At 42.6% G+C, this 24621-nt stretch overlaps 2 protein-coding genes across 2 annotated transcripts in view; both read right to left on the bottom strand.

The window, feature by feature from the left end:
• The window catches only part of LOC109934350 (MICOS complex subunit MIC27), a 38070-nt gene extending 25245 nt beyond the window's left edge, over positions 1-12825 (bottom strand). Inside the window, exons 1-2 of the mRNA XM_020533156.2 lie at positions 12692-12825; positions 392-496 (exon numbers count right to left, since the gene is read on the bottom strand). Of these exons, the coding sequence (XP_020388745.2) occupies positions 392-496; positions 12692-12760 (174 nt within the window). The 5' untranslated portion in view covers positions 12761-12825. The remainder of the gene's footprint in view (positions 1-391; positions 497-12691) is intronic.
• A 7054-nt stretch (positions 12826-19879) lies between these two features.
• The window catches only part of si:ch211-26b3.4 (connector enhancer of kinase suppressor of ras 2), a 525409-nt gene continuing 520667 nt past the window's right edge, over positions 19880-24621 (bottom strand). Inside the window, exon 25 of the mRNA XM_048604947.1 lies at positions 19880-21604. Coding sequence (XP_048460904.1) covers positions 21389-21604 — 216 coding nt within the window. The 3' untranslated portion in view covers positions 19880-21388. The remainder of the gene's footprint in view (positions 21605-24621) is intronic.

Here is a 24621-nt window from a genome sequence, read left to right on the forward strand (position 1 = left end):
GAAAGAGAGAGAGCGAGCGGGAGGAGGAGAAAGAGAGAGAGCGAGCGCGAGGAGGAGAAAGAGAGAGAGCGAGCGCGAGGAGGAGAAAGAGAGAGAAAGAGCGAGCGCGAGGAGAAGAAAGAGAGAGAAAGAGCGAGCGCGAGGAGAAGAAAGAGAGAGAAAGAGCGAGCGCGAGGAGAAAGAGAGAGAAAGAGACAGGGGACGGGGACAGACAGGGGACGGGGACAGAGAAACAGAAGGAGGAGGAAGAGAGAGAGAGGAGGAAGAGAGAGAGAGAGAGAGAGAGAGAGAATTATATTTTTTAAAAAACTTCTACATCATATAAACATCGAATCCAACAGGTTTCGAAAACTTAACAGGAATTCAACAAAACATGAGGAAAAGAACTTACCTGCTCAGGCTTGATTGAATACTTGTCCTGGTGACTTTTACTTGAAGCATATACTTTGAAAGAGACCATGCCCAGGCCAGCTGGAAGTGCTGACAATCTAACAAACTGCAAGAATTAAAATCAAATTACATGGTATCCCGACTGAATGGATTCATTTTTCAGTCACTGCTATCAAGGTTAAAAACTAACTCGTTGGGTAGTTACATCATGATCCACATTCACTCAATCTATACTTACCTCTCTTTAAAAGAAATGCCTAAGCAATTCATCATGCTGTTCCTTCTTCCAAGTAAAATTGATCATAAAAATAAACTCGACGCGAAAAACGTCCTGCTTTCCTGCTCGTAATCCATTTAAATAATTGTGATTTCACTTTGTAAGGATCAAGGGCCAAATAATTGCTGTCAAAATTATTCGCAAAGCACAATTACGTTGAAGCCAAATAAACTTAAATTGGACATCATTAACGCTTCACATTCGTCCATTACAACCAGTGTCTCTGCTTCAAAAATAATTGAACAGCACTTTTCAAATGTCCTGTGCTATATAAATGCATATTTGCTATTTCTTTTAACCGGAGCCAAAAAGCACTTCCTGAATGTAGTGAAATGCCTGCTTCATAGTCTGGCTCCTTCTGAAATGAGCAAAGCACCAGGATTTGGGTTGCTTTAAGATAACAAGGTGTAGAGCTGGATGAACACAACAGGCCAAGCAGCAGAGGAGCAGGAAAGCTAATGTTTTGGGCCTAGACCCTTCTTCAGAAATGGGGGAGGGGAAGGGGGTTCTGAAATAAATAGGGAGAGAAGGGGAGGCGGATAGAAGATAGGTGGAGAGGAGACAGACAAGTCAGAGAGGCGGGGATGGAGCCAGTAAAGGTGAGTGTAGGTGGGGAGTTAGGGAGGAGATAAGTCAGTCCAGGGAGGACGGACAGGTCAAGGTGGCGGGATGAGGTTAGTAGGTAGGAGATGGGGGTGGGGCTTGAGGTGGAAGGAGGGGATAGGTGGGAAGACGGACCGGTTAGGGAGGCGGGGACAAGCTGGGCTGGTTTTGGGATGCGGTAGGGGGAGGGGAGATTTTGAAGCTTGTGAAGTCCACATTGATACCATTGGGCTGCAGGGTTCCCAAGCGGAATACGAGGTGCTGTTCCTGCAACCTTCGGGTGGCATCGTTGTGGTACTGCAGGAGGCCCAAGATGGACATGCCGTCTGAGGAATGGGAGGGAGAGTTGAAATGGTTCGCGACTGGGAGGTGCAGTTGTTTAGTGCGAACCGAGAGTAGGTGTTCTGCAAAGCCGTCCCCAAGCCTCCGCTTGGTTTCCCCGATGTAGAGGAGGCCACAACAGGAACAGCGGATACAGTATACCACATTAGCAGATGTGCAGGTGAACATCTGCTTGATGTGGGAAGTCTTCTTGGGGCCTGGGATGGGGGTGAGGGGGGAGGTGTAGGGGCAGGTGTAGCACTTCCTGCGGTTGCAGGGAAAAGTGCCGGGTGTGGTGGGGCTGGAGGGGAGTGTGGAGTGGACAAGGGAGTCCCGGAAAGAGTGGTCCCTCCGGAAAGCAGATAAAGGTGGGGAGAAAAAAATGTCTTTGGTGGTGGGGTCAGATTGCAGATGGCGGAAGTGTCGGAGGATGATGCGTTGGATCCGGAGGTTGGTGGGGTGGTACGTGAGGACGAGGGGGATTCTGTTTTGATTGTTATTGCGGGGAGGGGGTGTGAGGGATGAGTTGAGGGAAATGTGCGAGACACGGTCGAGGCCATTCTCGACCACTGAGCGGGGGATGTTGCGGTCCTTGAAAAACGAGGACATCTGAGATGTTCGGGAGTGGAATGCCTCATCCTGGGAGCAGATGCGGCGGAGGCAAAGGAATTGGGAAAAGGAGATGGCATTTTCGCAGGAAGGTGGGTGGGAGGAGGTGTATTCTAGGCAGCTGTGGGAGTCGGTGAGCTTGAAATGGATATCGGTTTCCAGGTGGTTGCCAGAGATGGAAACAGAGAGGTCCAGGAAGGAGAGAGAGGTATCAGAGATGGTCCAGGTGAACTTAAGGTTGGGGTGGAAGGTGTTGGTGAAGTGTTCGAGCTCCTCGTGGGAGCACGAGGCAGCGCTGATACAGTCATCAATGTAACGGAGGAAGAGGCGGGGTTTAGGGCCAGTGTAGCTACGGAAGAGGGATTGTTCCACGTAACCTACAAAGAGGCAGGCATAGCTTGGGACCATGCAGGTACCCATGTCCACCTCCTTTGTCTGTTGGAAGTGGGAGGAATTGAAAGAGAAATTGTTGAGGGTGACGAGTTTGGCTAAGCGGATGAGGGTGTCAGTGGAGGGGGACTGGTCGGACCTGCGGGACAGTAAGAAGCGGAGGACCTTTGGGCCATCTGCATGGGGAATGCAGGTGTACAGCGACTGGACGTCCATGGTAAAGATGAGGTGTTGGGACCAGGGAATTGGGAGTTTGAGGAGGTGGAGGGCCTGGATGGTGTCACGGACGTAGGTAGGGAGTTCCTGGACCAAGGGGGAGAAAATGGAGTTGAGATAGGTGGAGATAAGTTCGGTGGGGCAGGAGCAGGCGGGGACAATGGGCTGACCAGGGCAGTCAGGTTTGTGGATTTTGGGAAAGAGATAGAAGCGGGTGGTGTGGGGTTGGGGAACGATGAGGTTGGACGCTGTGGGTGGGAGGTAACCTGAGGTGATGAGGTTGTGGATGGTTTGGGAGATGATGGTTTGGTGGTCGGGGGTGGGGTCATGATCAAGGGGGCGGTAGGTGGTGGTGTCGGAGCGCTGGCGCCTGGCCTCGGCGACGTAGAGGTCAGTGCGCCATACTACAACTACGCCTCCCTTGTCCGCGGGTTTTATGGTGAGATTGGGATTGGAGCGGAGGGAGCGGAGGGCTGCACGTTCTGCGGGGGAGAGGTTACAGTGGGTGAGAGGGGTGGAAAGTTGAGAGAGGTTGCTTTTACGGGTTGAAAACAGTTTAAGTGTTCCTCAGAGGTGAAACCAGATGGCAACTGATACTGAGCAAAACAAAAACTCAGGAGGAATATCTCCTTGCAGAAGACGACAGCTCCTACGCAAGCACTGCCACTGTATTGGCAGTCAGGGTGCCCCTTCTGCAGTTGCAACAAATGCAGCCCAAGTTTAATTCTAAGGCTATGACAAGAAACACTTGCCAATGATAAAAACAAATTGTTACAGATCTGCAATTCCATAAGAATAGAATTTAAAACAACAGATTTTGTGTCTGACTGTACCTTTGTGAAGAACCATGGGACCATTCAAATACAGTAATCTACTAAGATTTTGGAGTAGATTTGTAGCTCGGGTTGTTGGTTGGCTCGCCTGCCGAGCTGGTTTGTTGTTCCGCAGACATTTCACTACCCTGCTGGGTAACATCATTAATGCAGTCTCTGACGCTTCATCGGAGGCTACACTGATGATGTTACCCAGCAGGGTAATGAAATGTCTGCGGAACAACAAACCAGCTCGGCGAGCCAACCAACCTCAACACAGTAATCTACTGCTGTCTGCTTTGGAGATAGAAGCACTGATGTACAAAATTTGGTTCTCACAGAGGTTCAGATAAAACAGCACTAACATGCCAAGCTCAGACATGGCAGTGATTAGTGATAATGTAAACTAGTGTAATCCAGAAACTCAGCTAATGTTCCAGGGACCCTGAATTCAAATCCTGCCAAGGCAGATGGTGGAATCTGAATTCAATAAAACTATTTGGAATTAAGAATCTACTGATGACCACAAAACCATTCCTGATTGTTGGAAAAACCCACCTGATTCACTCATGTCCTTTAGGAAAGGAAATCTGCCATGCTCAACTGGTCTGGTATACAAATTACTCCAGACTCACAGCAACGTGGTTGACTCTCAACTGCCTTCTGAAGTGGCTGAGCAAGCCAGTTGTACCAATCGCTACAATGTCAAAGAAATAAAACTGGATGGACCACCTGGTATCGAACTAGGCACCAGAAACGATAACAACAAAAACAGCCCTGTTGACTCTGCAAAGTTCTCCTTACCAACATCTGAGGGCTGGTGCCAAAATTGGGACAGCTGTCTCACTGACTAGTCAAGCAACAGCCTGACACAGTCATACTCACAGAATCATACTGACAGACAACATCTCAGCCACAACCATCTTGGACATATTCTGCTCCAATGGTAGGACAGACCCAGCAAAGTTTGTGGCACAATGGCATACAGTCAGAAAGGAGTTGCCCTAGGAGCCTTCTTTGGCTAGCATGATCAATGGGCAGTATGACTTGCTTTGGTGTCTCAAACTCAATGTATCAATGTAAAATTCTACTAAACACCAACACACACCCCACGACTGCAAACATCCAATTTTTCCAATGCAATAAATCAGTGAGATGCTCTGGGTAGAATGTTTTTAACTGAAATTTGCCTTCAAACCTTAAAAAAAAAAACCCAGACCCACCCCTCCAAAAAAAAATCCTATATCTCAAAAAGGCTCTGCCCATGATTAATACTCCACTTAGAGGGAAAAAGGTTCCTGTTATCAGGTAAGGAAGTAAATAAATGCGGTTTATCGAAGAGAGCATAGGATTCTCCATAGACAGCAGTGTGATGCTTAGCCATAAATTTACAGGATTACAACAATGAACCTGAAAATGATCATTATATGCCACAATGATGCAATCTGTACAACACACTGATTGCAATATGCAATCTGTACAACACACACAGCAAAACCCAGGGAGATTTGAAGACATGCAATAAATTCAATTGTATTTTAGCCATGCTGTATCTGTCCATTACTCTCAATTTCATTGGGTGAAGCATTTTGTTAATCAAATGCAAGTATCACAGGGCTTCAGTTATAATCATATTGCATGTAGCTTTATTGTGTGGTTTTGAATGTAAGGGTGAACTTTTCCATGGTTTGTGACTTGCCAGAGAGAATTAACCTGCCACATTAGCATTAAGGAACGAGAGCAGCTGCTATTACCTTTTCTTGAAAGAAGGTTCATTTTATGCAGGGAACGTTACTGATTATCAAAAAGTGTTTTCCAGTAGTGTAAGATTTTATTAATAGCTGTAAGGCCTTTTTTGTATTACCATGGTTTCTTTTGTTAGTAATAAAGGGTTAACAAATAAATAAGGAATGACAGGGCTGCTTCAGTCTTGAGTACATCCAGTGTTATGTAGTCACTCCAGGGCACTTCTTGTGTCTTGAGCAGCCACTAGTGTCATTGTGGTTCATCCATGAGGCTAAACCCTCTTGGGATAGCATGTTTGTAGATCAGAATACAGAAAGTGACAGCAAGTTAAAAATAAAATAGGCAGAACAGTACAGGGGTCCCTGTGAGTGCATCCCACTGTCCAACCAGTATTCATTTCTGAAAACTGAGAGCGGTGGTTCATCTGGGAAATACAATGACAGCCAAATCCACAATACCACAGGTGGCTCAGCTGCAGTGTGGAAAACAAATACGGCTTGAATAGCCATATTGATCGGTATTTCGATAGCCTGAAGAGCAGATAGAAATTTTTGGGCCACAGACCCTTACTGAATAGCTACACAGCACACAGAGGTGATGGGGTGAAATAAACAACATGGATAGAAGAAGGTAGAATTTAAGAAGTTGGTGGAAATTTAGAAAGATGATTCTCAAAAGTAATTACCTTCCGATTACTCCGAGTGCCATGTACATGTTTAAAAATAGGACAGTACGAGAGATTAATCCAAGGCTGGGAGGTTAGTGCAAGAGGGAGGGTTTTAGATTTACAGGCTTCTGGATTGGCACTGGAGGGGGTGGGACCTATATAGGTCAGATGGTTTGCACCTGAATAGAACTAGGTTTGAGTTCCTTACAGGGCATTTTGCTCGTGCTACTGTGGATGTTCTAAATTAATTTGGCAGGCGTGTGGAAACTACAAGGTAATATCAGAGCAGAATTCTGAGGTTCAAAAAATACTGGGAGAGATAAATAGTGTTCGCATAGAGAATTATTTACTAGGTGAGAAGGAGAAAGTAATAAAGTCTACATCAAAGTCATTATTATAAAAGTGAGTGTGCAGAGTGCGGTAAGTAAGATTGATGAGTTCCACGCAGAAATTGCAAGTGGAAAATGATGCTTTGGCTCTAAGAATGGTGCAAAAATTATATAGCTATCATGGGGAACATTAATTATCTAAATATAGACTAAATAGTGTTACCACTGAGCCTGGACATGTCCACTATTGTTCTATTCCCACTATTTGATGAGTCACAAGTTAAATATACTTTCTCCAATCACCAAGACAATTAATTAAATACTTTAAAAAAAATCCGATTTCAAATAACAAGATCCACGAACCAGGTTTCTTAAAAAAACAGTTATTGCTTTATTATCTCGACTAAACATTCACTAGAGATGCAATAATTGGTTTGCATACAGTTGGTAATATAGAAGTATAGAGAGTTATCATTCTAAATATCCGCAAAACACACTGCACACACACATTATTAAGGAAGAGAGAAAAATAAATTCTCTGCAAAGATTAGCTTTCTGGAGAAAAAAAAGCACTTTGGCTAATGGATTATTCTTGCAGGCATATGATAAACTATAGAACGTTCTGGAGTTTGTTCCTCCAATGTTCTGGTACGTGTGGTCAAATATCTAATCTTGCATTATTGTTTTTGAAGTCTTGCAGAGACAGCTTGCTCAAGAAATACAATCAAGATGTTCCGTCAATTAATCAAAAGACCTGACCCTGAACTCAACAGGAGGGCTTTCTTTTCAAAATTGGGAGCAGTCATCTGGACAGCTTGTTATTAGCAGGCTTTCCTCCAATTCAGCATGTCCTTAGCACACTTTCTTCCAGGTAATCCTGTTAAAGCAAGCATCTCGCAAGCCAGTCACTATTCAAAAACAGCTGTAGCAAGTATCTTGCAAAGCAAGCAGTTACCAACAATTATTCCCTATGTCCACAGTGAACTTTCAATTACCTCTTTTGAAGAAATCACTTCCAACAAAGCTAGATATTAATCAATTCTAAGCAATCCTTCAAAACTCAAATCCTCCAAGCAAGTTGAACCACATGTCTTTGTAACACTGATAATAAACGGCACAGTGGGGCAAGATTATCGTTAGCATATCCAAGTAAATTTTCTACAGCAGCGGTGAATACAGGTACATTGCCCATTTACCCCAGACGTGTATTTGGAATCTTAAAATGGTTACAACATAAGAGGCAGACTTCAGACAGTTTACTCCAACACTTCTAGTCATGCCTCGTCACCTGATATAAACCATCTTTTACTTTCCTAATCAGACTTGCTCTTCCTTTCAGCACCCTTATTCTATTTATACACGGATTGTTGTTGATGCCGCAATATGTGGAAGCTGCCTGACACAAACATGGTCTAGAGTAAACACGTTTGCAGCTCAAAGTCCGAGTTGAGGAGCTGTTGTCTGAGCTGCAGACATTGTACCGTACCAGCAACGAGGAAAGTTACCTGAACACTTTGCTCCACAGGGCAATTACTCCACTTGGACTAGGCAACTCAAAATTGGTCTGTGATCAGGGACAGGAGGGTGTGACTGGAGGTAAGGCAGATATGTGGACTCTGGGGGTTGCAGAGCCTTGACCCCTGCAACTGTCCAACAGTCATGAGGTTCTTGCAGGTTGTGTGGATGGATGTGGGGGGCTGCAGGGTCAATGTGCAAAGTGACTTTGCACCTTAGCGAATGGAATCATTCAAGTGGGGCCAGGCAATAGGAATGTAGTAATGGTCAGACAGTATAATTAGGGAAATGCATACCGAACTCTGCGAGTGGGACTTCCGAAGATTATGTGCTTGCCCAGTGTCAGAGTTAAGGATATTTCTTTGGGGCTTGAGAAGAACCTGGAGAGAGAGGGGAGGGATCCAGCTGTTATTATCTATATTGGTGCCAACAACATTGACAGGACTTGAAAAGAGGTTCTACTGTAAAATTTTGAATAGTTAGGAGCTAATTTCAAAAGCAGAAATTCCAAGGTAATAATTTCTGAATTACTGTCTAATCCACAGGCAAACTGGCATATGGTAAATAAAGTCAAGGATTTAAATATGAGGCTTAAAGATTGGTATGGGTGAAATGGGTTTCAGTTTGTGGGGCACTGGCACCAATACTGGGATAAGCTTCACTCAGAGTCATACAGCACAGAAACAGACCCTTCGGTCCAACCATTCCACCAAACATAATCCCAAACCAAACTAGTCTCACCTGCCTGCTCCTGGCCCATATCCCTCCAAACCTTTCCTATTCTTGTACTAATCCAAATGTCTTCTAAACGTTGTAACTGTAACCACATCCACCACTTCCTCAGGAATTCATTCCATACGCAAACCACCCTCTTGTGTAAAAACAACTTGCCCCTCATGCCTTTTTTAAAATCTCTCCACTCACCTTAAAATTGCACCCCCTAGTCTTGAAATCCCCCATCCTAGCGAAAAGACAGCTACCATAACTCTATCTATATCTCTCATTATTTTATAAACTTCTGTAAGGTTGCTTCTTGACCTCCTGCACTCCAATGAGAAAAGTCCCAGCCTATCCAGCATTTCTTTCCAACTCAAACCTTCCATACCCAGCAACATCCTGGTAAATACTTTCTCAACCCTCTCCAGCTTAATAATATCCTTCCTATAATTGGGTGACCAGATTTGGATGCAGTATTCCAGAAGTGGCCTCACCAATGTCCTGTACAACCTCAACATGACTTCCCAACTCCTATACTCAAAAGGACTGAGCAATGAAGGCAAGCATGCCAAATGCCTTTTTAACCACCCTGTCTATATGTGACGCAAACTTCAAAGAATTATATACTTACACCACTAGCTCACTCTGTTCTACAACACTATCCAAGGCCCTACCATACATTAATTGTATAAGCACTACCCTTGTTTGTTATACCAAAATGCAATACCTCGCATAACCTGAACCATGTTGGACCAGTGTCATGGTGAATCGAGTAACTAAGCTGTAGAAGGGGTTTTAAACAAATTAAAGAGGTGGGAGAGTTTCACAGAGGGGAAATGTACGCATAAATAATGGCAGTTAATTGTGTAATCACTTGTATAAGAGTATTAGAGGAATGGGCAGAACATACGACCATTGAAAAACTGAATATGATCAAAGGCGGTTAAAAAATGGTAAAAAGGCAAAACAAATGGCTATTTGCTTGAATATGTGTAATATTCAGAACAAAATAAATTGATGGCACAAATACAGGTTAATTGGTTTAATCTTATAGCCATTACAACATGATTACAAGGATATTAAAACTGGGAAGCAGACGTCCAGAAGTCCCTAACAGTGAGAACACTTGCCACAGAGTCCAGTACATGGCAAGGGCCTGTGCTTGGGAATTTTTTTTTAAATGAATGGATGCTGTTGTGCTGCAGTACGGGGAGGCAATGGCCGAGTGGTATTAACATTGGACAGTTAATACAGAGACCTGCATAACATTCTGGGGACCTGGGTTCGAATCCCGCCACGGCAGTCAGTGGAATTTGAATTCAGTAAAAAAAAAAACTGGAATTAGCAATCTAATGATGACCATGAATCGATTGTCAGGAAAAAACCCATCTGGTTCATTAATGCCTTTTAGGGAAGGAAACTGCCATCCTTACCTGGTCTGGCCTACATGTGACTCCAGACCTACAGCAATGTGGTTGACTCTGAACTGCCCTCTGGGCAATTAGGGATGGACAATAAATGCTGTCTAGCCAGCGACATCCTCCTCTCTTAACGAATAAAGAAAAAAAAAGCTAAACCATATTTCTGGCCGATTGGAAACTGTTAAGCTCTTACCACCTGTTTCTGTATTTGAAGGGTTTACCAGTTAATGACCAACCTGTTTGGCCACGTGATGAGCATAACTTCCATGGCCATTGAGTTGGTGAGCAGAATCTGACCATGGAGCTCCTGCTTCGCCGTGCCACAAGAGCTCTTTAGAAAATGTGGAGCTTACTCAGTGGAAGAGGCCACACAATCACATTTAATTCAGAGTTCTCAGTTTAGAAAGCCTTCTCTGAGAGATTTGCAATCACCAGATTTAGGACTTGAGCTCCAAACCCAACTCTGGCTTTTAAAGTCTTATCTTACAAAGATGTTGCCAGGGTTGGAGGGCTTGAGCTATAGGGAGAGGCTGAATAGGCTCGGACTATTTTCCCTGGAGTGTCAGAGGCTGAGGGGTGACCTTATAGAGGTTTATAAAATCATGAGAGGAATGGATAGGGTGAATGACCTTTTCCCCAGGGTAGGGGAGTCCAAAACTAGAGGACAATGGTTTAAGGTGAGAGGAAAGATTTAAAAGGGACCTGGGGGCAACCTCTTCCTGCACAGGGTGGTGTGTGTATGGAATGAGCTGCCAGATGAAGTGGTGGAGGCTGGTAAGATTACAAGATTTAAAAGGCATCTGGATGGGCACATGAATAGGAAGGGTTTAGAGGGATATACGCCATATGCTGGTAAATGGGACTAGATTAATTTCAGATATTTGGTCGGCCTGGACGAGTTGGATCAACTCTATGTAAACAATAGTGCATTAATGTGAGACGAGTCTCAGTTTAATAAGCACTCAACACTGCACTGTTTCCTTTTGGGCACTGTCACTCGAGCATGGTTTAAGGAAAACTAAAATGGAAAACAACAAAATCATTGCATTCTTTGCTGAAGTTGAGGCACTTTGGTGAGGCATGGTGACAGCAATTTTATTATCTAGCTGCACCATATCTGACATGGGAATGTTTGATATTAAATGTCTGAAGTTCCCAAGTGTTGACAAACTGTTTCATAACAGCATTCATGCCAAATATAAAAGTTAATATGCATTTTCACTAAGTGTTATATGGCTGTTCACTGCAAATCAAGCAGATATTAATATTTTACCATACCCTTTTTAAAAATGTTAATTCCTTCAGCAATCTAAACCCTAAGAGCTGGGATTCCCACTCTAAATGTCTCTCCCCTCCTTTAGGACACAATTTAAAACATAATTGTTGACCAAGGTTTTGGACACGTCCTAATATTTCATGAGGTTTGGAACCAAACTTTCTTTGATAACACTCCTATGAAGGAATATTTACATCATCAAACAAATCCTAAACATACACATGTGTACACACCCACAGATATTTTCTTAGCACAGCATGTGGCATAGTGGCTCAGTGGTTAGCACTGCTGCCTCACAGCACCAGGGAACCAGGCTCAACTCCACCATCGGGCAACTGTCTGTGTGGAATTTGCACATTCACCCCGTGTTTGTGTGGGTTTCCTCCCACAGTCCAAAGATGTGCAGGCTAGGTGGATTGGCCGTGACAAATTGCCCAAAGTGTTCAGGGGCGTGTAGATTAGGTGGCTTATAGGAATGGGTCTGGGCGGGACGCTCTGAGGGTCGGTGTGGACTTGTTGGGCCGAAGGGCCCGTTTCCACACTGTAGGAATTCTATGAGTTATATACAGCTGATCACACCACCTTCCACCTCTGCTTCAGTGGCCAGCTGGGTGGGGTTACACTCCCAGTTCAATTCTCATTTATCTGACATTAGTCACTTGCTGTGGCTTCTTTACCCGTTCTGTCATTATCACCACTGGTGTCACCCAAAAGGATCTATCCTTGCTTCCTCTCTTCCCATTACCCTTCAATTCCTCATCAGAGAGTAACTCCTGGCAATATCATCAGAACGTACAGCGTTCATCTCCACCTCAAATAAGGGCAAAACATTGCGGATGCTGGAAATCTGACAAACAGAAAATGTTGGAGAAAGAAACAGAATTAACGCTTCAAGTCCGCTATGGCACTTGTTCAGTTCCGACAGAGTCATATCAGACTCGAAACATAAATTCTGTTTCTCACGTCTCAGGTGCAGTCAGGCCTGAATTTCTCCAGCATTCTGTCTCTGCTCCAGCTCCAGGCAGCCTCCCTCACAACTCCTCCACACCTCCTAGAAAATATCAAGGTTACTTGCCAACTCCCACCTCTTTGATCAAGCTTTGGTCATCTGACCTATTTCTTTACGAGGCTGAGTGCTGTGTTATTCTATAATGCTCCTGTGAAGCGCACAGGTATGGTTCGTCGCATTAAAGGCGCTACATGAATGTACCTTGGTGCTGATCCACAAACTCTCACACAGAAGCCGACTTTCTGATAATATCCTATCATTCAGACTGTCAGTCCATACAAGCGCCCAGAGTCCTGCTGCCCTGGACCAAATAGCACAATCAAATGAGTTACGGCCGCCAGGACCCGCCTCTCACGTCCGCACAACAGACAACAACAGCCTACGGACACTCACCTGGGACGCCATCACGACACCGCCGGCTCCGAGACATGCGCAGTGCCCGAGAAGCCGGCGTCCGAACATGCGCAGTACCAGAGAAGCCGGCACCAAAACATGGGCAGGACTCGAGGAGCAGGCGTCAGAACATGCGCAGTGCCTGAGGAGCAGGCGTCAGAACATGCGCAATGTCCGAGGAGCCGGGGTCAGAACATGCGCAATGTCCGAGGAGCCGGGGCCAGAACATGCGCAGTGTCCGAGGAGCCGGGGCCAGAACATGCGCAGTGTCCGAGGAGCCGGCGTCAGAACATGGGCTGAGCCGAGGAGGCGGTGTCGAAACATGCGCAGTCCACGAGGTGCCGGCTTTGGAACATACACACTGCCCTCAGAGATAGTAGGAACTACAGATGCTGGAGAATCTGAGATAACAAGGTGTAGAGTAGGGTCTAGGCCTGAAACGTCAGCCTTCCTGCTCCTCTGATGTTGCTTGGCCTGCTGTGTTCATCCAGCTGTACACCTTGTTATCTCACACTGCCCTCAGTGCCGGCTCCGGTGTTAGAGCATGCGCCTTTCGCCACGGCATCACATCCATCACATGCGCAAAACGTTCAGTGCCGGCTCTAAGGTCTTGGGAGTGTCTATGCTGACCAGAGTCATGGTCATTGGAGTAGTTATCATCACTAAAGTCATCTTCATAGGCAACATATCATCACCAGGGTCATCCTCATGGGGAACTTATCACCCACAAGGGCTTCTTTTTATGTTCCCCATGAGGATGACCCTGGTGATTACAAAGTACCCAGTGAAGAGTCTCTGACGATGTGTGAAACAGCTTGGAAGGCTTTTAATACAATAAAGGGTATATATAAGCTTGATTTAGTTGTTGTTGGAAGAAACACACAGTCAAAGAGAGCTCCCCACTATTCTGTATGATGGGGACTGCATGTGTGGAAACGGATACCCTCTGGGACAAGTCTCAGCAAATGGAGTCACAAGCTAAGGACATTCTGCAAATATAATCACATTTGTAGAAAAGAAAAAAAAATCGCCTTCAAATATTGACAGACCCCAGCAACACACCACTCTCAAATACTGACGCACAAGTCAGAGGCATGCCCAACCGTCACCTTCTCAATTACTGACACACTCCCCCAGGGACAATACCCCACCACTAACAATACTGACACACATCCCAATACCTAGAGAAAATGGAAAGTTAGGACAAGAAAAACAAAGACAAGCATAAGAATTTCTGGAAGCCTGGTTTTCAACCGTTGTTACCATAAACAAACATGTTGAAATAGACCGCAACTACATAACATCATGGAGCGAAACCAGAAACACAACTACCCACCCTAACAGACTGGGCTATATAATTTCAGAACAGAATAGAACAACAGCACTTCAACGGAGGCTAGACAGCACTGAAGATGTCACCTAACCAGTCAGCTCGGCAAGCAACCAACAACTCCAGCTACAGATCTTCACTAAAAGAAAGTAAAGAATTTAGATACAACTTGACCTTTCAAAACTTTGAAGATGCATGAAACAGTTCACAGTCAATTAAATACTTTGATGTTATTAGTCTTGTAATTTCAGTCACCGTGGCAGAATTGGTACAAAGGCTACCTTGGCAAGGGGTGGGGGCAGATGTGAAAGATGATGAATGGCAGAAACCCAGAGCTTTATTTAAGAACTAGAAGGAATGCACTAACTCTTTTTGACAGTTCAATAAAGAAAATATAAAACTTAAATTTTGGGGATCAAGTACAGTGGTAGTGTCCCTACCTCTGGGCCAGAGAGTTTGTGTTTAAATCCCACCTGCTCCAGAGATATATCACAAAACATGATCAAGGAAAGCACAGTGTGGTTGTGCTCATTCATTAACAAATTTAGCAAAGATTAATTCACCCACATAATGGGACCAAGCACCAAGTTCATATATGCTTAACCAATTCATGTATCCACCCCTGGCCGATATGGCAGGCAAGGCACTTAAACAAAAGGGTATGGAGGAACCTATCATCCACTATGTTGTATCTTTAGGTGCCCAATTAAAGAAAAAATTGGAGCATGTAGTACCTTGTTCAAATACCACCAATTACACTGTTGGTAACCTTGGTGGAGAATTGGTATGAAATCCTGATGGGTGTCAATATGTTGATCCTATTGTACCTGCAGAGAAGGAATATTGATTTGTGCTATAAAACTGAGACTACAAGACAAACTTCTTTCAACATTTAAAGGGGCAGGGCAATTTTTAGAAGTTAATTTTACTCAATCTACAATCCAGTCATTCAATTTATTGGGGCTTGTGATATTCAGGACATGAACCCAAAAGGAGGTACAGTGGCTCAGTGGTTAGCAATGCTGCCTCACAGCAGCAGGGACCTGGGTTTGATTCCAGGTGACTGTCTGTGTGGAGTTTGTATGTTCTTCCTGTGTCTGCTCCGATTTCCTCCCACATCCAAAGATGTGCAGATTAGGTGGATTGACCACTGGAAATTACCTTGTGGTGTCCAGAGATGTGCAGACTGGGTGGATTAGCCATGGTAAATGTGGGATTACAGGGATAGGCTGGGATGCTCCTCGGAGAGTCAGTACAGACTTGATGGGCTAAAAAGCCTTCATCTGCACTGTTGGGATTCTATAAAAGCTGAGGATCTATTGGCAGTCACTTTATTTCCATCGATCTGAGGGGGCTATAGAGTATACAGCATTATTTTGGTCCATAAATTTGTAATATTTGCCCGCCTATCCTCCCAAAAAACCATTGTTGAAAGAATGTCAGTCAAGCTGTTAGGTTGAGTTTTTGAGCTGTTTGCCAGTATGCAATTTGTATTCATACCTTTTGCCTTGTGCAAGAGTAATTTGAGCTGTTCATATCACAGCCACTTGCACATAACATCATCCTATCTAGCAGTAAACTAAAACAATCTCAGCTTTTGAACAGCCGAGTACTGTTTGTTTTTTTTTTCAAAAGATTGGCACACTCCCTGTAACAGCAGTGATGAATTAACAATTGCTGCAGCTGATATAAAACACATCCTACATCCTCTGAAACAACCTACTGGGATTTATTACATAAACATTGATCCTTAAATGTGTATCTCCCAAACATTCAGACACGTCGGATCATGAGATGCTGCAGCTTTGACCAAGTAAGAAGCTAAGCTGCAATTAAAAGGCAAAGGTAGTATGTGAAAGCATTGGATAAATTAGTTTTTCTTCTTATGGATGTGATGCTGGATTTTTTTTTGATCAGGCTGAAACTGGATAACCTTGTCACTTAGGTTTTCAAAGATTAGGCAAGCATTTTTTTCTTTGTGAAGTGTACTTGCAGATTCATGTAATTACCATGACGAGAAAATATTGATTCTATCCAGCATCTGCTGTATTGGCTGTTTTCTTGATCATTATCAGTTGGAAGAAATGGGCTTAAATAATTCTGTGTTGTTAATTTTTAGCTACATTGGAGAAAACCAGTGTTCTAATAAAGATGACCCAGGCAAACAACAGACCTATTAATCTTACAACCCTAACTGCAAACTAATGAAAATCATTATCACAGAAAAAACTTAAGGGTACGCTTGCCTTCATTGGGCAGTGTTTTGAGTTTAGGATTTGGGATGTCATGTTGCAGCCGTACAGGACATTGGTCAGGCCACTTTTGGAGTACTGCTACAGTCTGGTCACCCTCCTATGGGGAAGGATATTGTTAAATTGGAAAGGATGCAGAAACGATTTACAGGGATGTTACTGGGACTAGAGGGTTTGAGTTATGAAGGGAGTCTGGGTAGGCTGGCACTTTTTTCCCTGGAGTGTCAAAAGCTGAGGGGTGACAATATAGATGTTATAAGAATGAGCGGCATTGGTAAGGTGAATAGCAAAGATCTTTTCCCTAGAATTGGGGAATTCAAAACTAGAGGGCATAGTTTTAAAGTGAGCGGGAAAAGATATAAAAGGGACCTGAGGGACAACTTTTTTTTCACACAGAGTGTGGTGCATATATGGAATGAACTGCCAGAGGGAACTGTAGATGCAGGTACAATTACAACATTTAAAAAACTCTTGGACAGGTAAATGAACAGGAAAAGTTTAGAGGGATATGGGCCAAATGCAGGGAAACAGGACTAGTTTAGTTTGGGAAACGTGGTTGGCACGGACGAGTTGGACCATACCATTTCCATATGACTAAATGACTGTATGACTATAATTATACACATTTAATCTAATGAACCATGACTAATTTTGCCTTGGACCATCCATTGAGCAGCACTCATTGTTGGATTGCTACTCCACTCAGTGTATCTCTGCACTGAGGGTATTCCTCACTTCTGCTTGAGCCTTCCAAGCACGGCTTCTTCAGAAATGTGCACCATATATCAAGATGGCAGTGGCAGAGTAGGCAGCAGTCAGGTTCCTCAGCCCGGGGCTTGTCGATCCGTCCACTTTGTTTTTCACACCTTTTCTTCCTCTATCTTTTTTTCCTAAGATTTTAAGTTTTTTTTTTCTCTGATAAGAAAAGTTACTTTGGAGCAGCTGAGAGCCAGAGCGAACTGGGCCAGCGGCACAGAGTGGCTGAGACCTGGAGCGGAGTGGTCTGGAGGCACGGAGCGGAGCAGGGACGGTTGTTGGACTAGGGTCTAGCGTGTGCAGTCAGCAGCTTGCGAGGCCAGTCAGACCATGTGTGGAAGATCCTGCACTGAGCCACTGCAATGTTATGTTTATCTGTGATTTGTTTATCTGACTGTAATGTTTATCCTTTTAACTATGTCTTATTTCTAACTTATACTATGAATCACTGTAGTAATGCGACTTCTTTCTTTTTTTATTCCTCTTTTTGTAACTAAGATTTGTACCAAGGTACGTTGTACCTAAGGTACCAGACGACTTTGTAAACTTTTCACTGTACTCCCGTACTTCTGTACTTGAGTACACTTGACAGTGGTCACATTGGTTAGTCATGGGGTAGTTGGGTCCGGTGGGGTCACCAGGTCAGGTCAGCCAGGTTAGGTCTGGGAGGGGCTAGTCGGATGATGGGGATTAGTCAGGCCAGGCTGGGAGTGGCGAAATATTCAGGGAATTTCCGGGGTGAGTTGGTGGGCAGGATAGTTAGATAAGGTAATGGGGGGTGGTCAGGAAACATAGGCAGAGTGTCAGAGGAGATAGTTGGGGTGGGGAGGCAGTGTTGGCCTCAAGGGAGGAGTTGAGAGGGTTATTGTGAGTTGAATGGAGGTTCAGCTCAGCTGATACCCAAGAGTTGGATTAGAATTGTTCTGTACAACATTTTCCTGGATGACTTTCCAAGTACCTAAATTGGTACCGTCCAAAGTCTCTGAAACAGTCTCTGAAACAGAGACTTTGTGGGCTGGGGTTGGGGAGGTGTCCTAAGGAGCAGGGAATTTCACAATGGAGGTTTTAATGCATTGCTCAGAAATCCCAGTAGTTGTTCCATCCAGTCTCTGATGATTCAGAGATCAGAATATTTAGGCCATGGTTTCAGATGACCTGACCAAATGTATTCATTTGTTTGAGGAAGTTATGCCCCAAGGGGAAAAAGTCCTGGGGGGTCTTGTGGCAATCAAAAAGGCCATTTTGAAATGAGTCATGGGGACTCTGTCCATGAGGAGTGACACATCTTTGAACCGCTCACAGAGCTGACCATGTGGTGAGTAACCAGTCCTTGATTATCACAGGTTCTGAACATGAATCTGGAAAATTAATCATAGAAAGTAAAGAAATGGAGATGATGAATTAAACAAAAAATTCACATTCAGCTTCACTGCAGAGAATACAAGTAACATCCCAAAAATAATTACAAAACAGAAGATGAAAGAGCGGGAGGCACTTAAAACAATTACAATCACCAGGGAAAGGTACTCGGAAAATTATTAGTATTAAAAGCTGTTAAATCCATTATAGACTTTATACTAGGTTCTTAAAAGAAGTAGTTGCTGAGATAGTAGTCACATTGGTATTAATTTTTCCAAATTCCCGAGACTCTGGAAGGTCCCATCAGAGCGAAAAATAGTGAGGTGACTCTTTGATTTGAGAAAGAAGGGAAATAAAAAGCAGAAAACTACAGGCCAGTCAGCTTAACATCTGTAATAAGGAAAACGCTGGAATTGATTATTAAGGCTTCTCCTTTCCAATTAGCATTTTCTGTACTTCAGGGTGCACAGAACTGAAATTAGTTGAAATATCAGCTATTTAAATGCTCTTAAATGTACGTTTTCTTGTTGCATTTTTCAGTCTCATTACAATGTTGTCAACAGGCTCACCTAACTCCTGTCTAAGCCCTTGACATTAATACCAATAAATCCAATTATTTGATTTTGGCAGGAGATGGGTATCGAATTTTTCCAAGATTTTGTCTGGATTTCAGCTGTCTTCCTCAGTAAGCTTCCAGCTCTGAAATAAATGTAATTATTCATCTTGTGCCCACTGATGGAAATAGCTGATCCTCTCTCCATTGCTAGAGCTTTTTTAAGAAACTACTGAATGTCACTTGAAGATCTTTTAAAACTTCTCAGAAATCTCTATAACACCATTAGTGTCCTGATTCATTGTGGACAGTAGCTGTGCAGTAATTGCTTTCCCAGTTGACATTCCATTTACACTTGATTCATTCAGTTTTCCTTCTGCCACTAATGTGAGTCAATTTTCCAAATCAACATTAAATTGATTTAAAATGTTTTGGGATTGCTCACAGCTGCCGCAAGGTTGTTGGCTGTCTCCTGGTTCCCAGATATTTGAAATAATTGCACTTCAGGCTTGCCAAGAAGAATTTTTTTTTGTGTTTAATGCACCGGTCATGCTGCCTGGTCAGAAAGCTTTCTTGGTCAGTGTGAAGTTGCACAAAACCTGATTCTCCAGTGCAGACATGAATGTTTCCCACTGAAACACTTACAAATACAACAGTTTCCTGGCTAATTAGTTCCTAACTCTTTGCAGAGAATACATCCACATATAACATTCCCAGATTATTTATTGTATTTGTCGAGACCAACCTACATTTATGTCCATTAATTTTACAATGACTGAAAGAACTTTAGTGGACTTGCACTGTGGTAAAACATTTCAATGTCAAGGAACACTGTTTATACAGAGCTGGCACATTTTGGTGTTTTATTACCTATTGCCCAAGGCAAACAAAAATGAATACCATCACTTTCAAACAAAGATTAAATTAGTCAAAGGAGATACTGTATCACAGAGAGTTTCATTTAATGAAGTCAAAAGTTTTACAACTCAGGCTTACAACTTGTTCAAAAAAGACTACCTTTTAATCATGAGGAATAATTGCTTCCAATGATGCACAGAACACATGTTAATAGTTAACAATAGCATTGCAAAAAAAAGTTAAATTTTTCTTTTTATTGTTGCAGTGCAACTTACAACTCATACATATGTGCAAAGTACCGTGAGGTATACACACAGTGGAGGAACATACAATGGAAACCTACATATGGCAAAAACCTTCAAGTCATAGGAAGTAAAAACAGGTGACATAAATGCTGTCAGTAACTGATACATATTATCCATGGATTTCAAATCAAAAATGTACCAAATTTACACTCTTGAATTTGCATGGCTCAAAAGACTCAAGGAAGTCTTTAAACACTGATAAGGAAGTCAGTTGACATTAAGTGACCCAAATGAATATTATCACAGTTTCAGTACACTCCTTCCCCTCAGCTTACAGTTAATGGTGCAGGTAAAGTGCAAGCAATAAAGACAATAAATGACAACAGAATAATGTATTCAGATAAACCTTACTACTGTGTTTTTTTTTAAAGGTACAGTGTGGTCTAACAAGTCTTCTGTCTACTTGCATATAGTTACAGTAATTACCCTGGGTGCCAGAAGCAAGTTCTGTCAGCTTATTACACAAGTAATAACAGTACAAAACTTGAACATGACATTTCAGTGAATCACTTTGAATGTGTCAATAGTTCATCCACCAGCTTCTGGGCCTCAGGTATATCAGTTTTGAGTCAACGTATTTCTTTTAACAAGCAATCGTATAAAAAATCGTGAGCAGGGAGTCATATATAAATATTAATACTTGTATATTTTTAGTCATTTTCATATACAGCTTTTAGCTATAATTTTAATAAAAGCTGGTTGTTTTCAAAGGGACATCAAAAATTACTCTTGTTCATTCAGTGTTACACTAGCAAAACTTTACATACTTTACATACATTCAGCAATTTGTATGTTCAATGCTTACGTAAAAATGAATGTTCACCTAAAACTGTGAGTAGATTAAGACATTCCCCTCTGGTTCACCAGAGATTGTTATCAACCACTTGTCACCAGCATTATTCATTTTGATGGGATGAGTTAAGTTGTCAATATAAAATTGTTGGAACATATAGGTGCCGTTAACTAAAAGCTTAGCTTTTTTTTCAATACAACATGTACGGTATGTGTGTAATTATAATTTCTATAAACACTACTACCTGTTCTTTCAATGCAAGATTGAATGCTCATTGTATTGGTCAACAAAAACAAAAACAAAAGTTGGGAAGAATACAGATGTGATCTCATGCAGATATTAGGCATCCTGTGACACTATTCTGTTATCCAATTTATGTACAAGAATACTTCTGAATATATTATGTACAAATATACAATGTAGATGCTAAAGATGTGATAGCATGGAGAGATTGCTGTCTGTTGGGCAGTATGCTGCAATTACAAATTGGTTTACACATGAGTTTCGATGAATGAGTGTGTGTGTGTCAATAGTGGTGCTGGTAATACCAGTTCAGATGCACCATTCTGTGGCTTCATAACAGCACTGTACCCACAAATGTCCAAGAAAAACTCATGATTCAGCCGTTTCCACTCTCTAAATCTTTTGGATGTTAAGTAGGGTTCTTCGAGAATTTGGTTGATAGTCATCAAGTCTCCTTCTTTCGCCTGGGGGAAGAAAGTAGATTGGAATGAGAAGTGCAAAAACAGCAAAGTTTTGTTCTTTTCAGGAGACTCAGGTCATTGAATAACATGCTCAGATAACGCCATATCTACAGGTGCATTGTCATTACGCCACAGATGGAAACATAAGAACATGAGTAGTCAATTCAACTTGATCGTGGCCTGTCTGAATCTCAACTCAATTTCACTGCCTCGGGTCTGTCACCATTATTATCCTGAACACCCTTACTTATCAAAAATCTATTGTCACAGTCATAACATTTTCAACTGATCTAAGCGAAAATTCTATTACTGAAGGTTCTATATTGAGGCATTCAAGAGGAATTCAACATTATTCTTATATTGTCTCCCTCCTCCGCCAGTGTCACATTTATGTCCTGTTTACTTTGCACTTAGTAAAAAGGACCAATTTTCTTCCTTTCACATCTTAATCTACACTTTTTAATTTTCTTTTCCCATTATTGACAACTTGTTTTCTTTTGCACTGAGCCTACATACTATCTGCCCTCTCACTCCTCCTCTGTCTCCACTTAAAGTGTAATAAAAACATTTTCCAACACCTTTCAGTTCTAAAAAGTCATACCAGGTTCAAGATGTTAACTCTGTTTCTCTCTCCATGGATGCTGCCAGAGCTGCTGAGTTTCCCCAGCATTCTCTGTGTTTATTTCTCGACATGTCCTGCACATCTTTGACAGCTTTACAGTTGCACATATTTTGTGCATTTTTAGACACAATTTTCTCGACTGTTAACAAACCTGTCGTCTTCCCTGCCTCTCCTTCCATCAGGGTACCTGGCCCCTTCGTGAACCTCTCCCAAATGTACCCCTCTCGAAAAAGAGGTACCAGATCTGGTGTCTCAGGCATAGGGGTACCTTACCTCAAGAAAGGAATACTCTGCCTCTGTGGATGAATGTGCAAAATTCAGACACACATTCTGGTTTCCACGCTACTGGGGATGCCAAAATCCCATTTCAGTGGAGACAGCTGGTGATTTGAGTGGCCAACTTGCCTCTGGAAACCAGGTTTTCATCAACCGGCCCTGACTCACTCGCTCTGCCATGTAAATAGGAAATACCCTTTTCGGGGGGCAGGATGTGTGCTTTCAGGCTACTTCCACCATAGGGGTTCCTTCATGCTGAAAATTGTGTCTTACATTGGTGTAGCTGTGTTTCTGACATGCTAAAAATTTAAATTTAAAGGTACTTCGCCAAATGTAATAGTCTTTGGGACATTTTGATGTCATGAAATGAAAGTATTTCTTTGCTGTTTGTCCAGTGAGATTCTGGCTGGCAGCTTTACTGGGAAAGTTGGGTACAGGTTCAATCTTCAGGTTCGTTTCATGACATGAATTGTAAAAATAGCGTATATCAAGTGTTGTGGTTTTAGCCAGTGCTGAGATATGTTCGGGAAATGTTCATTTCCAGGTGAAGCCCTCCAATGATTCTGACCTTGACAACAACATTTTTTTTAATCCAACAGCGTCTACCTATTCATTCCAAAGCACTGGAGGGAAACACATAAAATGTTGCTCCTTCCCTGTCACACATGGACTGTAACTTCCCTCCCATTACAGCTCCCTACAAATTGCATCCTGATACTGACTGACATCAAGGGAAGGTGTCATCCCTCTGTGACAAATAGCACAGGTTTTGCATATTTTATGTAATGTAGTTTTGGAATAGTTAGAGTTAAAATGGAAACCATCATTCCTGACCAAATCTTGGAATGAAGGGTTGGGAGAGATTACCAGTTGTTTGCTTTTGTCAATTAGTCAAGGTTACCAACACTTTGTCTGTCCTGCAGTTCACTTCCATTTGGTCAAACAAAGTCTGAGCAAAAAGACAATTCTGCCTCTGATCTTGATTGAATGACAGTTCTGTGCTGAAGGGCTTTTGACCCGAAACAGATACCGAGGACTTTTTTCCCCAAATCATCAGTTCTCTCCAGGGATCTAAACTCTATCAGTTAGTTGGTCACAACAGCTACATATATCCTTGTAAATAGATTTATAAAAGAATATTTCATGCAAGAGCCCGAGAGTTAACAAGTTGTGTGAGAAATGTGTTCGGGAAATGGTATTTTGAACCTTTGTGCAAAGTTCCGACTGAATTGTTTGAATCCTTCTTCTCTAAGTATCTTATTGTTATTGTATTTTACTTATAAATAAACCTGAGCTTGCCCACATCCCATAAAAGAATACAAGAAAAGCCCAAACAATAATAGCCGTATTCTGTATGCATTGAACTCGTGAGTGATAGTGGAGGATATTAATCTAGAGGATGTCTGATCCTGAGTTTGCCCCACACTGGATAATTTATTTTTAGCATATATGCACAGACAACCAATCTGATAACCCTTTCTCTGCCTTTTTTTATGCATGTTATTATGTTGTTATCTTGCTGTAATTAACACATTAAAAGGGTTTAATCTACATCACCCAGGGCTGACATTAAATGGAGAGAATAGAGAGCTTTAGGTTCCAATTATTTGAAGTGGATGCACTTATTGATTAACATGTTAGGCCATTAACAAGAATTGCTTCCATTCAGAATTGATAAATGACCATTTTGGTTCAATTAAATCATGACAGACATTTTCTTTGCTGCCTCCATCAGGATTCATGGAAGTTGTTACTTTAGCAAGCTTACTATTTGAAAATTACGGTCCAAGTGGGAGAAAGGGGAAGGGGGAAGATTAATGTATATCAGCAGAAAGCCTTGAAAACTCAAGTCCTTTCTTTGGCCAGATTTGCTCTGCAATGTTATGGACAAAACTGATTTTCTGGTATATCTGCCATGCAGAAGGGGATTAACAAGATATGGGGAAGGTTTTATTGCTGTTTAGACTGTGGCTGGGTAATAGGTTGCTCTGTAGGACTTTTTGCTTTTGCAAACAGTCTTAGTGATAAGATAGTAGGAACTGCAGATGCTGGAGAGTCTGAGATAACACGGTGTAGAGCTGGATGAACACAGCAGGCCAAGCAGCATCAGAGGAGCAGGAAG

This window comes from Rhincodon typus, chromosome 14, assembly GCF_021869965.1.
Source record: "Rhincodon typus isolate 14 chromosome 14, sRhiTyp1.1, whole genome shotgun sequence".
NCBI classification, from domain to species: domain Eukaryota; kingdom Metazoa; phylum Chordata; class Chondrichthyes; order Orectolobiformes; family Rhincodontidae; genus Rhincodon; species Rhincodon typus.